This window comes from Zalophus californianus, chromosome 9, assembly GCF_009762305.2.
Source record: "Zalophus californianus isolate mZalCal1 chromosome 9, mZalCal1.pri.v2, whole genome shotgun sequence".
NCBI classification, from domain to species: domain Eukaryota; kingdom Metazoa; phylum Chordata; class Mammalia; order Carnivora; family Otariidae; genus Zalophus; species Zalophus californianus.
This window is the reverse complement of record NC_045603.1, coordinates 59,589,562-59,604,442: the sequence shown is the minus strand read 5'-3', so window position 1 is coordinate 59,604,442 and position 14,881 is coordinate 59,589,562. Positions and strand designations below refer to the sequence as shown.

At 49.3% G+C, this 14,881-nt stretch overlaps 1 protein-coding gene across 1 annotated transcript; it reads right to left on the bottom strand.

Moving 5' to 3' along the window:
- Positions 1 to 10,465: 10,465 nt before the first annotated feature.
- On the bottom strand, positions 10,466 to 12,627 carry LOC113921393 (glycosylation-dependent cell adhesion molecule 1-like). The gene is made up of 4 exons (XM_027591943.2): positions 12,564 to 12,627; positions 11,598 to 11,642; positions 10,842 to 11,078; positions 10,466 to 10,596 (listed from the first exon to the last, which is right to left on the bottom strand). Exons 1-4 carry the CDS (start codon positions 12,625 to 12,627, stop codon positions 10,466 to 10,468), a joined length of 477 nt encoding a protein of 158 aa, XP_027447744.2.
- Between the last annotated feature and the right edge of the window lie 2,254 nt (positions 12,628 to 14,881).

The following is a 14,881-nucleotide window of genomic DNA, read 5'->3' as shown; positions in this document are numbered from 1 at the left end:
GAACTAGCCATGCAAGCAAGAGGGAGACAGACTTGGGCTGGCTGGGAGGCAGGATGCTCTCACTATTAGAGCCACCCAAGCCTGGGAGGGGCTGTGTGTAAAGAGATATGTGTTGCTGGAGGTACCCAAGAGGCTGTCCGGGGTATCCTTCCGTTGAGGCCAATGCATGACCTCTATGGGCTCTTTCTGATTTGATTCTTTGGGATCCTGGGTTGTTCTGAAACTGTGCATTGGAGTCTACGAATGGAAGAGTCTGTGATTCACTCCCCTGGGACAGGGGAGATGGGGCTGGCGGTGGAGAGAATCAGTGCCTCTCCTGGGCTAAGGCCAGATTACCCAAGGCCTTAGCTATCCTGTCTCCTCACGTGAGGGGAGGGCATGTGGGAGGCTCTGTGGAGGTTGTCCCGTCCCTCATCCTGCCTCCATGTGATGGAACTCCATTTTCTGTGTTGGAAGTTTGGGAGTGGGAGGAATATATATATTTTTAAGACCCTTCTCTGACATCCAATAAAAAAACCCCCATTCTGGGGTCCCCCTCCTGTGCATTCCTGAGACATAATCTCATGCTTCCTCACGGCAGTGTCTGGACCTCTGATATGTACCGTGTTCTCTGTGAAGGTAGTCTTCTCCTTGCCTCTGCATTAATCCTGCCGATGCTGGGGAAGGGAGCCCTGGGCCTTTGAGCAAGAGTGGCTTGGATTTTTCCTTCCCGACCACACTGAGGGCTGGAGCCCTTTATCTGCCATCATTTCCCTGTGCCCCTTTCCATTGGAGGAGAGGACTTTGCTCCCTTCTTCACAAGGGGATGAATGTCACAGTGAATGCTTCGAGTATCTCTCTGTTCCTAACTTGTTCCTTCTAGGAAACGAGTAGCTAATTTCCTTCCTTCCCTCCTTCCTTCCTTCCCTCCTTCCTTCCTTCCCTCCTTCCTTCCTTCCCTCCTTCCTTCCTTCCCTCCTTCCTTCCTTCCCTCCATCCTTCTTTCCCTCCTTCCCTCCTTCCTTCCTTCCCTCCTTCCTTCCTTCCCTCCATCCTTCTTTCCCTCCTTCCTTCCTTCCTCCTTCCTTCCTTCCCTCTTTCCTTCTTTCACTCCTTCCTTCCTTCCCTCCATCCTTCTTTCCCTCCTTCCTTCCTTCCTTCCTTCCCTCCTTCCTTCCTTCCCTCCATCCTTCTTTCCCTCCTTCCTTCCTTCCTCCTTCCTTCCTTCCCTCCTTCCTTCTTTCCCTCCTTCCCTCCTTCCTTCCCTCCATCCTTCTTTCCCTCCTTCCCTCCTTCCTTCCTTCCCTCCATCCTTCCTTCCCTCCTTCCTTCCTTCCTTCCTTCCCTCCTTCCTTCCTTCCCTCCTTCCTTCCTTCCCTCCTTCCTTCCTTCCCTCCTTCCTTCCTTCCCTCCTTCCCTCCTTCCTTCCTTCCCTCCTTCCTTCCTTCCCTCCATCCTTCTTTCCCTCCTTCCCTCCTTCCTTCCTTCCTTCCTTCCTTCCCTCCTTCCTTCCTTCCCTCCTTCCTTCCTTCCCTCCATCCTTCTTTCCCTCCTTCCCTCCTTCCTTCCTTCCCTCCTTCCTTCCTTCCCTCCATCCTTCTTTCCCTCCTTCCCTCCTTCCTTCCTTCCTCCTTCCTTCCTTCCCTCCTTCCTTCTTTCACTCCTTCCTTCCTTCCTTCCTTCTTTCCTTCCTTCCCTCCTCCCTCCCTCCTTCCTTCCTTCAATTCACTCACAATTTCAATTTGGATTTATTCATTGAACTCTGCTTGCCCAGTAATTACTGTTCAGGAGACTAGAGAGAAATGATGAATACTACTAGTTGACACGTTCCCAGGTTTCATAGAGTTTATATTTTTGTGATGCAGAAAGTATATAAACAGGTAAACAAATGTATAAATAAGATGCTTTCAGGACGTGGTAAGTGCAGTGAGGGAATAAACAGGGTGAGGTGGCAGGAATGACTGATGGGAGGGATGGGGGAGGGCGCTGAGTCGGGTGGCCAGGGAAGCACTCTCTGAGAAGGTGCCATTTCCGCAGAGTCCTGAAGGATGGAAGGGAGTCAGCTAAGCAAAGAGCAAGAGGAACCAGGTTCTAAGCAGAGGGAACAGCAAAGATGAAAGCCCTGAGCTGGGAAATGCTGGTGTGTCCCAGGACTGTGGAGGATGCCAGCATGGCCACAAAGTGTTGAGCAGGGGAGTGGAATGAGACGAGCTTGGAGGAATAGTGGGGAACTAGACCAAGCTGGGCCTGTAGGCTTTGGTAAAGAGTTTAGGTTTTATTTGAAGTGCAACTGAAAAACACCTGTGACCTTTTCAGCAGCAAATGGACCGCCATGATTTGATATACTTTACAAAGATCACTTGTCTAAATGCTGAATGGAGGATGGGTTGGGAGGGGTGAGGGTGGAGGTGGAGAGGTTAGGCAGGAGGCCATTGCAGAAATCTAAGTGATAGATCATTCTGGTGAAACTAGGGTGGTGGTGTGGAGATGGAGAGGGAGATGAAGTCATGATATATTTTGGAGAGAAAGTCTAAGGCTCTGTTGATGTGGAGATTGAGGGAAAGGCAGAAATCAAGATTGACTTTTAGGTTTTTGAACTGAATAATTGAGTATATGAGGTTATATTTAATGAAATAGGAAGATGAGATGGACAAGTATATTAAGATAGTGGTTCAGTTGCCAGTAAAAAGGTCTTAAATGGAAGTTAAATGACTAAAGTGGAAGTTAAACAGCGGTGATACGGTGGCTTCACAATATTCAAGACTCAGGTTCTTTCTATCTTGTAACTCTTTCTTTTCAAGATGTGGCTTCCGTTTAGTGGCCTATGAAGTCTCCTCCAGCTCCCACCTCTTCGTCTCATTCTAGTTGGTGGGAAGAGGGGGAGAAGAGCATGGGAGGACATATTCCTTTTCTGGCAAGGACACCACCCGTAATTTGCCCTTATCGTATTGGCTCGTATCCTGCTGGTTACAGTCTAGTCACACAGCCACATCTAGCTGCAAAGAAGCCTGGGAAACGTAGTCATCAACTACATGGGAAAAATGGTGGCACAGATTAGAGGTCTGGGTAAGGTCAAAGAGTTGTTACCGCTGGACTTCTAGAGTAAAGGAGATGGAAGGTCAGGGGGTTGTAGACAAGATGGGATTCTTGAATTGGAGATTTTGGAGGTTACGGTAGTAAAGTGTAGGCAGAGGTACAAAGGTCCAGGACTGAGAAGCCAGAGTGTTGGAGAGGTCATCTGTGTGAATGTGGAACATCATCAGGAATGTTGTCAGGAGGGAGGAAGAGCAGGAGCTGAGGTTATTGGTGAATTGCGGTGGGGGGGGAGGGGGGAGTTGGGAGGAGGGGCAGCCTGTGTTCCGAGCTTCCAAGGGGGGGAGATTTTGAAGCTGGAAGGAGGAGCAGTGGTGTGTAGAAGCAGCCTCCCCTCCCACGCTCTGGCTCTGAGGTAATTGGCGGTGAGAGGGAAAGCAGCTTCTACTTGAGAGCCTTATAGAGGTTGTGGGAGTCTCAGGAAATCTTAACATTTAAGACTAGTCAGTAGAGAGAACACTCAAATCAAGACATTGGCACTATCAAGGAGTTTGCTGATCACACGCCAGGAATTCTAGAGGGCACACTAAAAGGTTCTGGGAGAGAGGCTGAGGAGAGAATTGGTTTGGGTTAGGGAGATGGGAGGCTGAATAATGGGGTTCTGGAGGCTTTGGCTTGGCCCTGGTGACGATTGAGGAAAATAGACCAGGTGTGGCAGGAGGGACTCGGTTGCCTGCCTTCCTCTGAGAGCAGTGGGGACAGGGGATAGACCTTAGTACCTAACTGGATGGTTTGGGGCCTCTGGCAACGGATTCCCGTGGTACCAAGGCTGGAGGGGGTGTGGGTGGTGGCCGATCCCATGGGAGTGGGATACGTATGTTAGCAAAATAATGGCCCCAAAGATGTCCATGTCCTAATATCCAGGATCTGTAAATATGTTAGCTTTCATGGCAAGGAGGAAATAAGGTTTGGGATGGAATTAAGGTTGCTAATCAGCTGGCTTTAAAATAGGGAGCTTATCCTGGATTCTCTGGGTGGGTCTAGTGTAATCACAAGGAATCTTAAATGTGGAAGAGGGATTCAGGAGAGAAAACCAGATGGATGGCAAAGTGAGAAGAGCTTGGCTGGATGTGGCTGCCTCTGAAAATGGGAGAGTGGAACCGAGAGCCAAGGAATGTGGGCAGCCTCTAGAAGCTGGAAGGAGCACAGAAATGGGTTCTCCCCTGAGCCTCCAGAAAAGAATATGGCCCTCTGGACACCTTGATCTTGCCTCGGAAGACCCGTCTTGGATTTCTGACCTCTAGAACTACAAGATGATAAATCTGTGTTGTTTTTAGCCTGTACATTTGTGGTAATTGGTAGTTAGAAATTAAAATTTGAAAATTACGACAAGTTGAAAGGATCTCCTCTTCCAGGCAGCCAGTCCCTCCTTTAGGGTGGGGTGCTACGGCAGCTGGGGAGACAGAACATTTACTGGACATGTTTCACCAGGGAGTGCAGTTCACGCGTCAACGGGACTGTTCCTGAATAGTGTCGCCTCTGTCTCTGCTGCCCTCCCAGGATGCAAACACACATGTTTGGACAAGACTTCCCTTCCCTCCTGTCCCCTGGGGCATGTCTGCTCTTTCCCGGTCTGTTTAGTGGCTCAGGCAGGGAGGAAGTAGAAGGGGCCCCTTTTGGACCTGTGTCCCGATTGCATTCTTTAGTTTGGCTTGCCAGAGAGGTCAGGGTGCTGTGGGTTTTCTGGCCCTTGTCTGGCCATTAATAACACTGATACTCTGCTCTCCTTTTTGCCCCCTGTTCTTGGCGCCCCTTATCCATTGGCCTCATTCAGAGCGGCAAAGGGTTGACGTGCTGATGGGCCTCCCCGGAGTCTTGGTGGTAAAATCAAGGACTGGCCTAGGGGCAACTCCAGCACAGTGGATGTTAACAGGCGAAGGCTTTGGGCGTGACTTTGACCTGCAGCTTTATAGGTGCAGCTGAAGCAGGAATGAAATTGCCCCAATTTCATGTGGGCACAGAGCACAAGACATTTAAATTGTGGCTTCAGATTATTTGTGCTCATCTTTGGTGAGTGGCGCTCGCTTGGCTATCCCACATCCTGATTGTCTACTTTTAAACTACTTTTAGGGCCACGGAGGGAAGCACGGAGGGATTTTATTTATGGCCTGCCCGCAGGCTCCTAGAATTATTTCCTACGGCACAGTCTCAAGTTGGCTCTGGGTTGTACATTTGTTACATTGACCCTGACCTCTGACCTCAGAGGCCCACTGTGGGATTAGGCACATGGGTATGGTGGACTTCATTCAGATAAAAAGGACCAGAACCCCGTACGTGGAGAAAACACTAATGTGGATGAAAAAAATCAATGGAATTATTACAAACTGGAAGGATAGGAGAAAAATGAGCAAATCTTGTACCGGGAACACCGTGTCTCTAGACCTCAGGCTTAGGGAATCAAGGTGACATGGGATGCATATGAGATCCAAGTTTTGGTCTGATAGTGAGAAAAATCAGCAGGAAAGGGAAAGAGAAGAGAAGGATGTTTTGTTGACTGAGCTGGAGAAAAAGACAGGATTTTCTTGGGAGAGAGGTTGAGTTCGTAGAGGCCATACCTGAGGTATATCAAAAGAAAAAGGAAAAGTCTCCCCATCTAAATGCTTTTAAGGACGGAACTAGAACAGAGCGGAATATTGACTCATTTCTGGATCAGGGAGGACGACCCGGGACGAGCGGGATTTAATAAGGATGCAAAGAGGAGAGAGGCCGCTAGAGGGAGCGCGGACTCGGAAAGCAGCGCGGCCGGCGGCCGGCTGAGCGGGAGGCAGTTGAGTGGGGAGCCCCGCGACTGCTGTTAGGTTGGTTTCAAAGGGACACAGTTATTCAGGGGTGAGGGCTGGGGGAAGTATTGCCCGTGCCCTGAGGGGACATGCCCAGGAATCTGTCGTCAGGACCCTCCTCCCCCACAAGAAGTGACTGAAAAGATGAAACACACACTAAGGCGAGTTCATGCAGGAAAGGAATAGATCTCATCACATCCGAGTTAAATTAGGACGGTTTGGGAGCATTATTTCAAATTTTTAAATACCACAAGATGACAGAAATGTCTTAAACACCCCGCGTTGAGAGAAGATGCAGTAGTCATGCTCCCCACCCTCTAGTGGTAAACTGATTGTCTGAATTAACCTCTCCATGGGACTCAGGAGGCTGCTGGGCTGAGGGCCTGCCTTTCACAGTGTCTTTTTCTAGCACCTTGAATCCTCATTAAAGGTCCCTCACCCCCAGGATAAACCCCACAAGGTTTTTGTGCACTAGGTTCTGGGCACATAATTGCCCCTGGGCCTGAGAATATGCTTGAGCTTCTAAGTTTTGTTGGTGTGGAGCTGGTGCCATAGTATTATTCTGCGTCCTAGTTACTCTGACGGTGAGAAAGAGGGACGAGTGAGCTACCTGGGGATGGATTAAGTCAACTTTGCAGCTGCTGGAGGAACTGCTTAGGTGTCAGGGGGGACCAGGCTAGTCCCCTGCCTCTGGGCATAACAGCCTTGCCCCCGACTCTGGGGGAACACTCCCCAAGCTCAGGCTCTCCACCTTCCTCATCCTCACCAGGCCTGAGGTCTCCCCACAGTCCCTCCTACTGTCACGCCGTCGAGGTCTGGAGAGGCGGCTCCCCCCAGGCCAGGGAGAGGAGGCGGGGGCAGGTTCCTCACCCCTGCCCACACTTTGGGAAGCTGAAGTTACAGGGAGAGTGTGTGTCCCGACCCTTCCCTTCACACCCTGACCTTATTCCACCAAAGCAAGACAGAGGACACTCTCTCCAGCCCATCCCAAGAGGTCACAGAGTTTTTTCAGGTGGGGAGGCCCAGCCAGAGCCCTGGGAGCCGGTTGGGGGGAATGGAGAACTGACCTTGTGGCCAATGGGTATTCCTTAGGAACGGGGATGTCCAGGGAAATGGACAAAGCTAGGTTCCTTTGGAGTGAGACCTCCTAGCTAAGAATGAGTAGAACAGGACATTGGAAAGGGAAGAATTTTGGATTTTTCATTTTCTTGCATTTTAATGTAAAAGAAAGTGTATTTAAATTTTGCTCTTTGTTACTTTTGATATTAGGAAGGGGAGTAGGTTCAAACTTAGAGCAGTTTTTGGTTGCTGGAATGGAATTATTTGGTATTTTATGGTACCAGCTCGTGCTTGTTTAGTCACCTGCAGACGAGCTGTCCTGAGCAGCGGGACTCAGGTGACTGGGGAGAGGAAACGAGTTTTAGGGCACAGAATGGTCGTGGAGTCCATTTCTGTCCTATCTGGACCCCACTGAGAGGCCTTGGGGGGCAAAAGTAATCTGGCCACCCCACTGATTCCAGGAAGATATACAAAGAATAGTGGTGAGAACTTGTTACTTTATTTCTTCATCTGAAAATGGGGATAACATTTTTTTTGTTTTGTTTTTTGCAAGGATTGAGTAAATACGCGTAAAGCTCTTAGAAACTCATTTCCCTATTTCCTGTTTGGAAATCTGTTTCTTATTTCCTCCTGCCATACAGTAGGGGGCCTATAAGAATCAGTGGGCCGTATGATGTGTCCACTTTGTAGGTCACAAATGGCCAAATATCTGTGATTGGGAGACTGCTCTGACGCACAGCTGGTCTGACCCCATCCCCCACCCCCTGCCCCCCACCCCTCCAGACGTACATGTGGTTGGTTGCAGATCATAGGCCCACCTGTTAAGCCCAAAGTGTTGAGAGAGGAGAAGGCTACTCCGTGTGGAGGGTTTTCCCTCTTAGATGTCCCTTCCCCGCAAGAGGAGCAAGTTGGAGGGCATACTTCCCCGCCTATTTTCCCATTTGTTTCTTACTCTCCTTTGGTGGAAGAGTAGATGATCTTATGGGTGAGAACCCCAGAGTAGCTTCTCCAGCCCTGTCTCTTGTTCAGTTTGTGAATTGGGGGTGGGGTGAGGTGGGGTGGGGTGGGGTGGGAGGATGGGGTCAGAGTAGAAGACCCCCTTTGGCCTGGGGCCTCCAATCCAGTTTTAACAGAGAGCCCTGCCTTTGGGTTGATAGAACATCTGTCCAGCCATTAGTAAGGTGGATACTTACTTTGATCCCCATTATGTAATGACCTTCGTGTCATTTTTTGCATTGGTCTGAACTGAAGGTCAGAGCATGAGTCTGGGGCTTTTAATCTCCAAGACACTTTTCATTTTCCTAATCTAATCTTCTCAAGGAACTTCTCCAATTCTTTCCTAAACTCCATAATCTCTCACCACCCTCCTCTGTCATTTTGGCAAGAATTTATGACACATCTCAAGCTACAGCTTGTGAAAGACCCATCATAGACCTTTCCATCTAGGTTAGGAGATGTTTTTGGTGGAGCTGTGAGTGTGTCTCTGTATATTGGAGGGGAGGGTGGGTAAACTAGGGAAAATGGGCAGGTGGAAACTTTCTATACCAGGAGAAAGCAAAGGAAGGAAGGAGATTATTTTATTTGCCTCCAGCTCTGAACACACTTCCAGATTTTCCTGGGCTGGGGCAGCACCAGGCCTGCATTGCAGTAGCTCAGTCACTCTGTTGATCTTCTGAGTACATCTTTTTATATGTTCTGGGGGTAGGACAATAGATATTGGAGGTGGTTCTGGAATTGGGAAAACTCAGTCACCCACCTGTCTTTCTTTATTCACACTCAGAACACTTCACTTCTGACACTTCTGGTTACCAGCGTGTGTGAATTTTCTCCCACCAGGCAATTCCGTGACACCAGCTAGGTGTCCCGATTCAACTTCCCTCTGACCCTGTCAGGTCCCACAGGGAAGGGCTCAGTCCCACAAGACTGTCGCCCTTCAGTTGCCAATTGCAAGTCTAGGCTGTCACCTGTGCTTCTGACCGATCAGCTATAAATCAGAACTTTCCCGAGACCCTTCCTTTGGGTTTAATTAATTTGCCAGAGTGGCTCACAGAACTCAGGGAAACACTTGCTTACGTTTCGCTGTGTATTAAAGGATATGATAAAGGATACAGATGAACAGCCAGATGAAAAGATACTTAGGGCAAAGTTTGGGAGGATCCTGAGGGCAGGTGCTTCTGTCCCAGTGCAGTCTTGGGACAGGTCTTGGTGTTTGGTTGTGTTCACCAACCTGGAAGCTCTTAGAACCTCAAAGAATTTAAGTAAAAAAAAAAACCCCCAAACCTCATAGTATTGGGATTTTATGGAGCCTTTATTATGTAGGCATGATCAATTATTAACTGTTTCCAGCCCCTCTCCCCTCTCTGGTGAATTGAGGGGTGTGGCTGAAAATTCCAAGCTTCCAATCGTGGCTTGGTCTTTCTGGTGACCAGCCCCCATCCAGGAGTCATCCAAGAGCCCCCTGGAGTCACCTCATTAGAACAAAAGATGCTCCTTTTGCTCTCATCAGTTAGGAATCTACAAGCCATCTTAGGAGCCTTGTGTCAGGGATGGGTCAAAGACCAAATGTCAGAACAAGGGATGTTCCTAGGGTGCTTATCACTTAGGAAATTACAGGGTTTTGAAGCTTTGTGCCAGGAAGGGGGGAGCAGAGACCATTATATCTATATTCTATTATCTCACAGTTTCCTTTCTGCTATCCTATCTCCTCTTGAGCACGCAGTCTTCCTTCCATTTGAAAGACAGAAAGAGATTCTTATTTTCCCATTCTCTTCTTTCTCCACCGAGTCCCATATGCCTTTACAGTGAACACTGGCCAGGGTTGGGGGAGTTTGGCCCATATAAGGTAGATGAGTACGGCATGTGTAGGCCCTTGGTGGATGTATGGTGAGTGGGTCAGTAGGAGCCACCCACCCTGAGGTGAAGCAGCAGTCTTGGCGGGTGGGGATGCAGAGGAAGAAAGGCGGAGAGGAGACAAGAGGGCGCAGGATGGGACCCTGGGACGAAGAGTGCGCAATCAGGAAGTGTGCCAGGAAAGGAATGCGGGGCTCGGAGACCCAGTCGAGTATAGCACGTTGGAAGGTCAGTGAGGAGAAAGTTTCTAGAAGTGGTAACTGTGTCCAGTTCTGCAGAGATAGCCAGGAGAGTAGGGAAATAGCCCTACCCAGTTCTGCAGAAATAGCCACCGGGCTTGTTGCTGTTGGCGATTTGAGGCTGGCGGATGTGAAAAGGCAGACGGCAGGGGGGTGAGGAAGATGAGGGACAGCCTGAGGGGAGTCAAGACCTCGCAGAGGATATTTTGGGATGTGGAGACTTGAACAGGTTTGTAAGCTGAGGAGACGTTTAAATTAGAGCGACGGGGTAACTCAGGAAGAATCCTAGCAGAGCCGGGGCCTCCAGCCTTGCTTCCTGGCCCAACAAAGCCACCACAGAGCCAAGCTTGGGATGCAACCTTTAATAAGGAATGTGAGGGGCTGAGAGCTGGCGGTCGGGGCGAGCGGAGTGTGGGTGCTGTGGACACCGGCTTTGGCCCATCCTGGGATTGGGCCTCCTTATCACTAGGGCCTCGTGACTTCATAGGCATGAGGGAGTAGGCTTTTCAGATAGTTCACGGTCTCTTTCACGGTTTTGTCCAAATTCTTCCCGATTTTATGGCCGAGCTTGGCCAGTGTTCCCTCTGGGGTGGTTGCTGGGAAATATTGGGAAAGAAATGTCAAGGTGAGGTCAGTGCCCCCCATGCCTCCCCCACACTCCAGCCGCGGCCTTCCATGGTGCTGTCACAGGTGGTCAGTGGGTCCGCTGAGGCTCATTTACCTTTAATTCTTGTTCCCCTGCAGCTTCCTTATTCTTTCTAACCCCGACTTTTCCCCCCCAAGGGGGTGTCGGGCCCTTGCCTTTTTGTGTTACTTGCCCTCCCTCCCAGCAGAAGCTGGCCTTGGCTCCTCTCAGCCCTCAGAGTGAGTTCCGTAGTTTCTTCTGACTGAGGGGCAGCATTTCTGAAACTGGCCTCCTGGGGGATGGGGTGAAGCAGCTCGAGCTTTTGACTCTTTGGTCTCCTGGTAGATTTGATCACATCTTCCTCTTCAAAACCCAGCTCTTCGCTGGAAATGGGAGTTTCCTCAGAAGAGTTTTCAATGGAGACATGGTTCTTTTCAGGAATCAGCTGAGTAGCTGGGACTGAGGACATAGAGGGAATGAGGGGTAGGGAAAGAGCTCACGGTAAGAAACAGCCAGCTGGCGCTGTGCCATATCCCTTAACATGCAGAGCGGGTCACCCCGAGTCATTGCCCAGTTGGTGTAGACCTGAATTGAGGTCCCATGCCAGCATCCAAATCTATGAGCACCTGAAAGGCACATCCTTGATTTTGAATGCCATTGAATAGGAATTCTACTTCTAGCAAATTCACCAGCCTCCTCATTTCAGGGTGAGCTGACACTCCCCACCTGCTAGCACTTGGGTTTGAGATGTAGTTCCTACGCCCATCTTCAATGACTACGCAGCATGAAGTGCTGTTCAGATTGTTCCTGGCCCCCAGGTGTTGGCCAGCTAGTGCAGCAGAAAGGATTAAGGTCCAGCACCAGGAGGGATGGCCTTTGCTCTGCTTCTTCCTCAGGTGGAGAATTCATCATTTGCTGGACAGTCTTTAACTACTACTAACTTACTCTGAAGGTGGCCAACATGAGACTTACGGGCATGTATGGGCTGAGGCTCCAAGTGGATTTCATCTTCTTGCTCTGAAAAATAAGAGGTTAAAGTCTCCAGGGGTCTTAAGACATTTAACATGGGAGATGCTTCTATCTACCCCCTCCCGCCCTAGCATGTCCATCCTGCTCTAGGTCTTAGCACTTCTAACGCACTATGCAATTTATTTAATATGCTAATTATCTGTTTCTCCTCGAAGGAAATCTCAATGATGATCGAGGTCTCTGTATTTTGTTCGTGTAGCCCAAGTGCCTAGAGCTGTGTGTCTGGCACAGGGTAGGTGCTCAATAAATAGCAGCTAAATGAATGCGTGTGTATGTCTTGCTCTTATTGTTACAGAGGGAGACAGGGAGGCCCAAAGAAGGCAGGCGTCCAGCATCCTCCGAGGTGGGAATCTAATCTGAATCTCTGTTGACCTTTAGTCCACCTTGATTTGGGTCCAGGGGGCTCTTTGGGCCCCAACCCCAGCCTTTCTAGGGTACAGGATTCCTGGGGTCATGCGCCTAGTCCCCTGCCTTCCTACCTCAGTCCTCCCAGTGTGTGCTTTTTTTAAAACATTTTTTATTGTTATGTTAATCACCATACATTACATCATTAGTTTTTTGTGTGCTTTTTTTTTTTTAAAGATTTTATTTATTTATTTGAGAGAGAGAGAAGAGAGAGAGCATGCAGGGGGGGAGGGGCAGAGGAAGAGGAAGAAGCAGATTCTCCACTGAGAAGGGAGCCCAACTCGGGGCTCGATCCCAGGACCCCAAGATCATGACCTGAGCTGAAGGCAGACGCCCCACTGACTGGGCCGCCCAGGTGTGCACTTTTGGTGATGCATCTCCAAACCTCTCCACATAGCGCATTACAAGGATTAAGGAGAGCTCATCCAAGTGCTGAGGACTCTCCAGCTGACAGCTCGATGACCTCTGAGGGACAACAAAGAGTGTGACAGAAGCCAGACTCACCATTAAGGATGGCGAGAGAGGTGGAAGCTAAGCTGACCAGCAGCAGAATGGGGAAGCATTTCATGGAGGAGCTGTAGCGGGATCTGTCTGCCCTGAGGAGGCGGCTTAGCGTTGCTGAGGGAGCAGCCTGGCAGGGCCTTTATTTATCTTGGGCGTAGGGAAGGGCTCTGGGGAACCTGGTTCAGGATTGGATCTGGGGGCATTCCAGGTTTCCCCTCCAAAGTTCCCTATTCTGAATACATTTGTTTTTGGGAACTGGGTCTTCTGGGAAACCAGTTAGAGGAAAGTGAGGCCCCTAGCATATGCCAGCCCCAGGCTCCATCTCGGGAAGTCCTTGCAATAACTACATGGGTGTGAGTTTCTCTCCGTCATGGTACTCATTATTGGTATAATTTTATTTTTATTTGTGTGATCACTTAATTAATATCTACCTACCCCAGGAGAATGGAACTTCCATAATGGTGGGATTAGGTTTTTGCTTGCCATTATTTTCCCAGCACCTAGAAAGTAGATGGTGCATAGAAGGCGCCCAGAATATAGTAGTAGGGAGAATGAACGAAGGAAAGGTTAGGCTGTCCTCTAGGCTACAGATAAAACTTTCCCAGGGTGCCTGGGTGGCTCAGTCGGTTAAGCGTCTGCCTTCAGCTCAGGTCATGATCCCGGAGTCCTGGGATTGAGTCCTGCATTGGGCTCCCTGCTCAGTGAGGAGCCTGCTTCTCCCTCTGACCCTCCCCACTCTCATGTACTCTCTCTCTCTGTCTCATTCTCGCTCTCTCAAATAAATAAATAAATAAATCTTTAAAAACAAAACAAAACAAAAAACAACAACAAAAAAACCTTCTTGTCAGCTCAGGAATGAAAGAGTGAGGCAGTTACAGGAACGCTGACTACACGCCAGGCACTGTCCTGAGTTTGTTCATGTGGGATATTTTATTTAATTCATCATGGTTGTGAAGTGTGTGTTATTTATCAAGCAGAGAAAGTGATGTTCACAAAGGTGAGGTGACTTGCACAGGATCACAAATCTGGGTGGATTTGAACCCAGGTTAGTCGAACTCCAAACTCTATGCAAGCCACAAGCAGGGTCTGGTGGCTCCAGAAGTGGGTGAGATGGAGCAGTGAGTTAGTTGCCCAAAGGGGCACATGAGAGGCAGTGGGGGATGCACCTAGGACCTGGGGCTGGTCCTGGACCTAGGGCTGAATTAGTTGATCTCCTGTGCCCCTATCAGGTTGGAATTTTTTTCTTTTAAGTTTTTATTTAAGTTCCAGTTAGTTACCGTACAGTGTAATATAAGTTCCAGGTGTACAATACAGTGATTCAACACCTCCATACATCACCTGGTGCTCATCACAAGTGCCCTCCTTCATCCCCATCCCCTATTTCACCCATCCCTCCACTCCCCTCCCCTCTGGTAACCAGCAGTTTGTTCTCTATAGTTCAGAGTTTGTTTCTTGGGGAATGTGCGGGTGGCTCATTTGGTTAAGCATCTTGATTTTGGCTCAGGTCCTGATCTCAGCCCCACGTCAGGCTCCGCGCTCAGCAGGGAGTCTGCTTCTCTGCTTCTCCCTCTCCCATGGCTCCTCCCCCTGCTCACATGCAAGCTCGCCCCTCTCAGATAAATAAATAAAATACATCTTTAAAAAAAAGAGTCTGTTTCTTGGTTTGCCTCTCTCTCTCTTTTTTCCCTCCTTTGCTTGTTTTGTTTCTTAAATTCCACGCACGAGTAAAATCATATGGTATTTGTCTTTCTCTGACTGACTTATTTCGCGTAGCATAATACCCTCTAGCTCCATCCATGTTGTTCTTGCAAATGGCAAGATTTCATTCTTTTCTGTGGCTAATATTCCATTGTAGATATACATCATATCTTCTTTATCCATTCATCAGTGGAGGGACACTTGGGCTGTTTCCATAACTTGGCTATTGTTGATAATGTTCTGTAAACATCGGGGTGCATGTGTCCCTTTGAATTAGTATTTTTGTACTCTTTGGGTAAATATCAGGTTGGAATTTTTGATGATCTCTCCGGGACATGTTTTTGGATCCTCTCCAGGAAGGAGGGTGCTGCTGCACCCCTAGACTGAACCTCTTGTCCTCAGCAGGGAGCACAGCTTGCTGGGCACGGGGCCCCAGTGAGGGTAAGGCCCCACCTGTAGCCCACAGAGAGACAGCACTCTGTCACCAAGGGGAGGCCTTCTCCCTTGGGCAGCCGCCGCAGGGAAGAGCCTAGGGGCTGGCGGTCATCCTCCAATTGCTCTCACCCCTCTCTTTCCTTAGGCAAGCCCGTGAATTGGGCCGCCTCCCACCTTCCCTTCCT

What these genes read in the sequence shown, in the direction of transcription:
- LOC113921393 (XM_027591943.2), bottom strand. Translation starts at nt 12,627, where the DNA reads ATGAAATGCTTCCCCATTCTGCTGCTGGTCAGCTTAGCTTCCACCTCT. An exon ending in GCCTCAGCCCATACATGCCC is followed by an intron (nt 11,079 to 11,597) that starts GTAAGTCTCATG and finishes CCTCAGTCCCAG; the next exon opens with CTACTCAGCTGATTCCTGAA. An exon ending in GAGGGCTGAGAGGAGCCAAG is followed by an intron (nt 10,597 to 10,841) that starts GCCAGCTTCTGC and finishes AATATTTCCCAG; the next exon opens with CAACCACCCCAGAGGGAACA.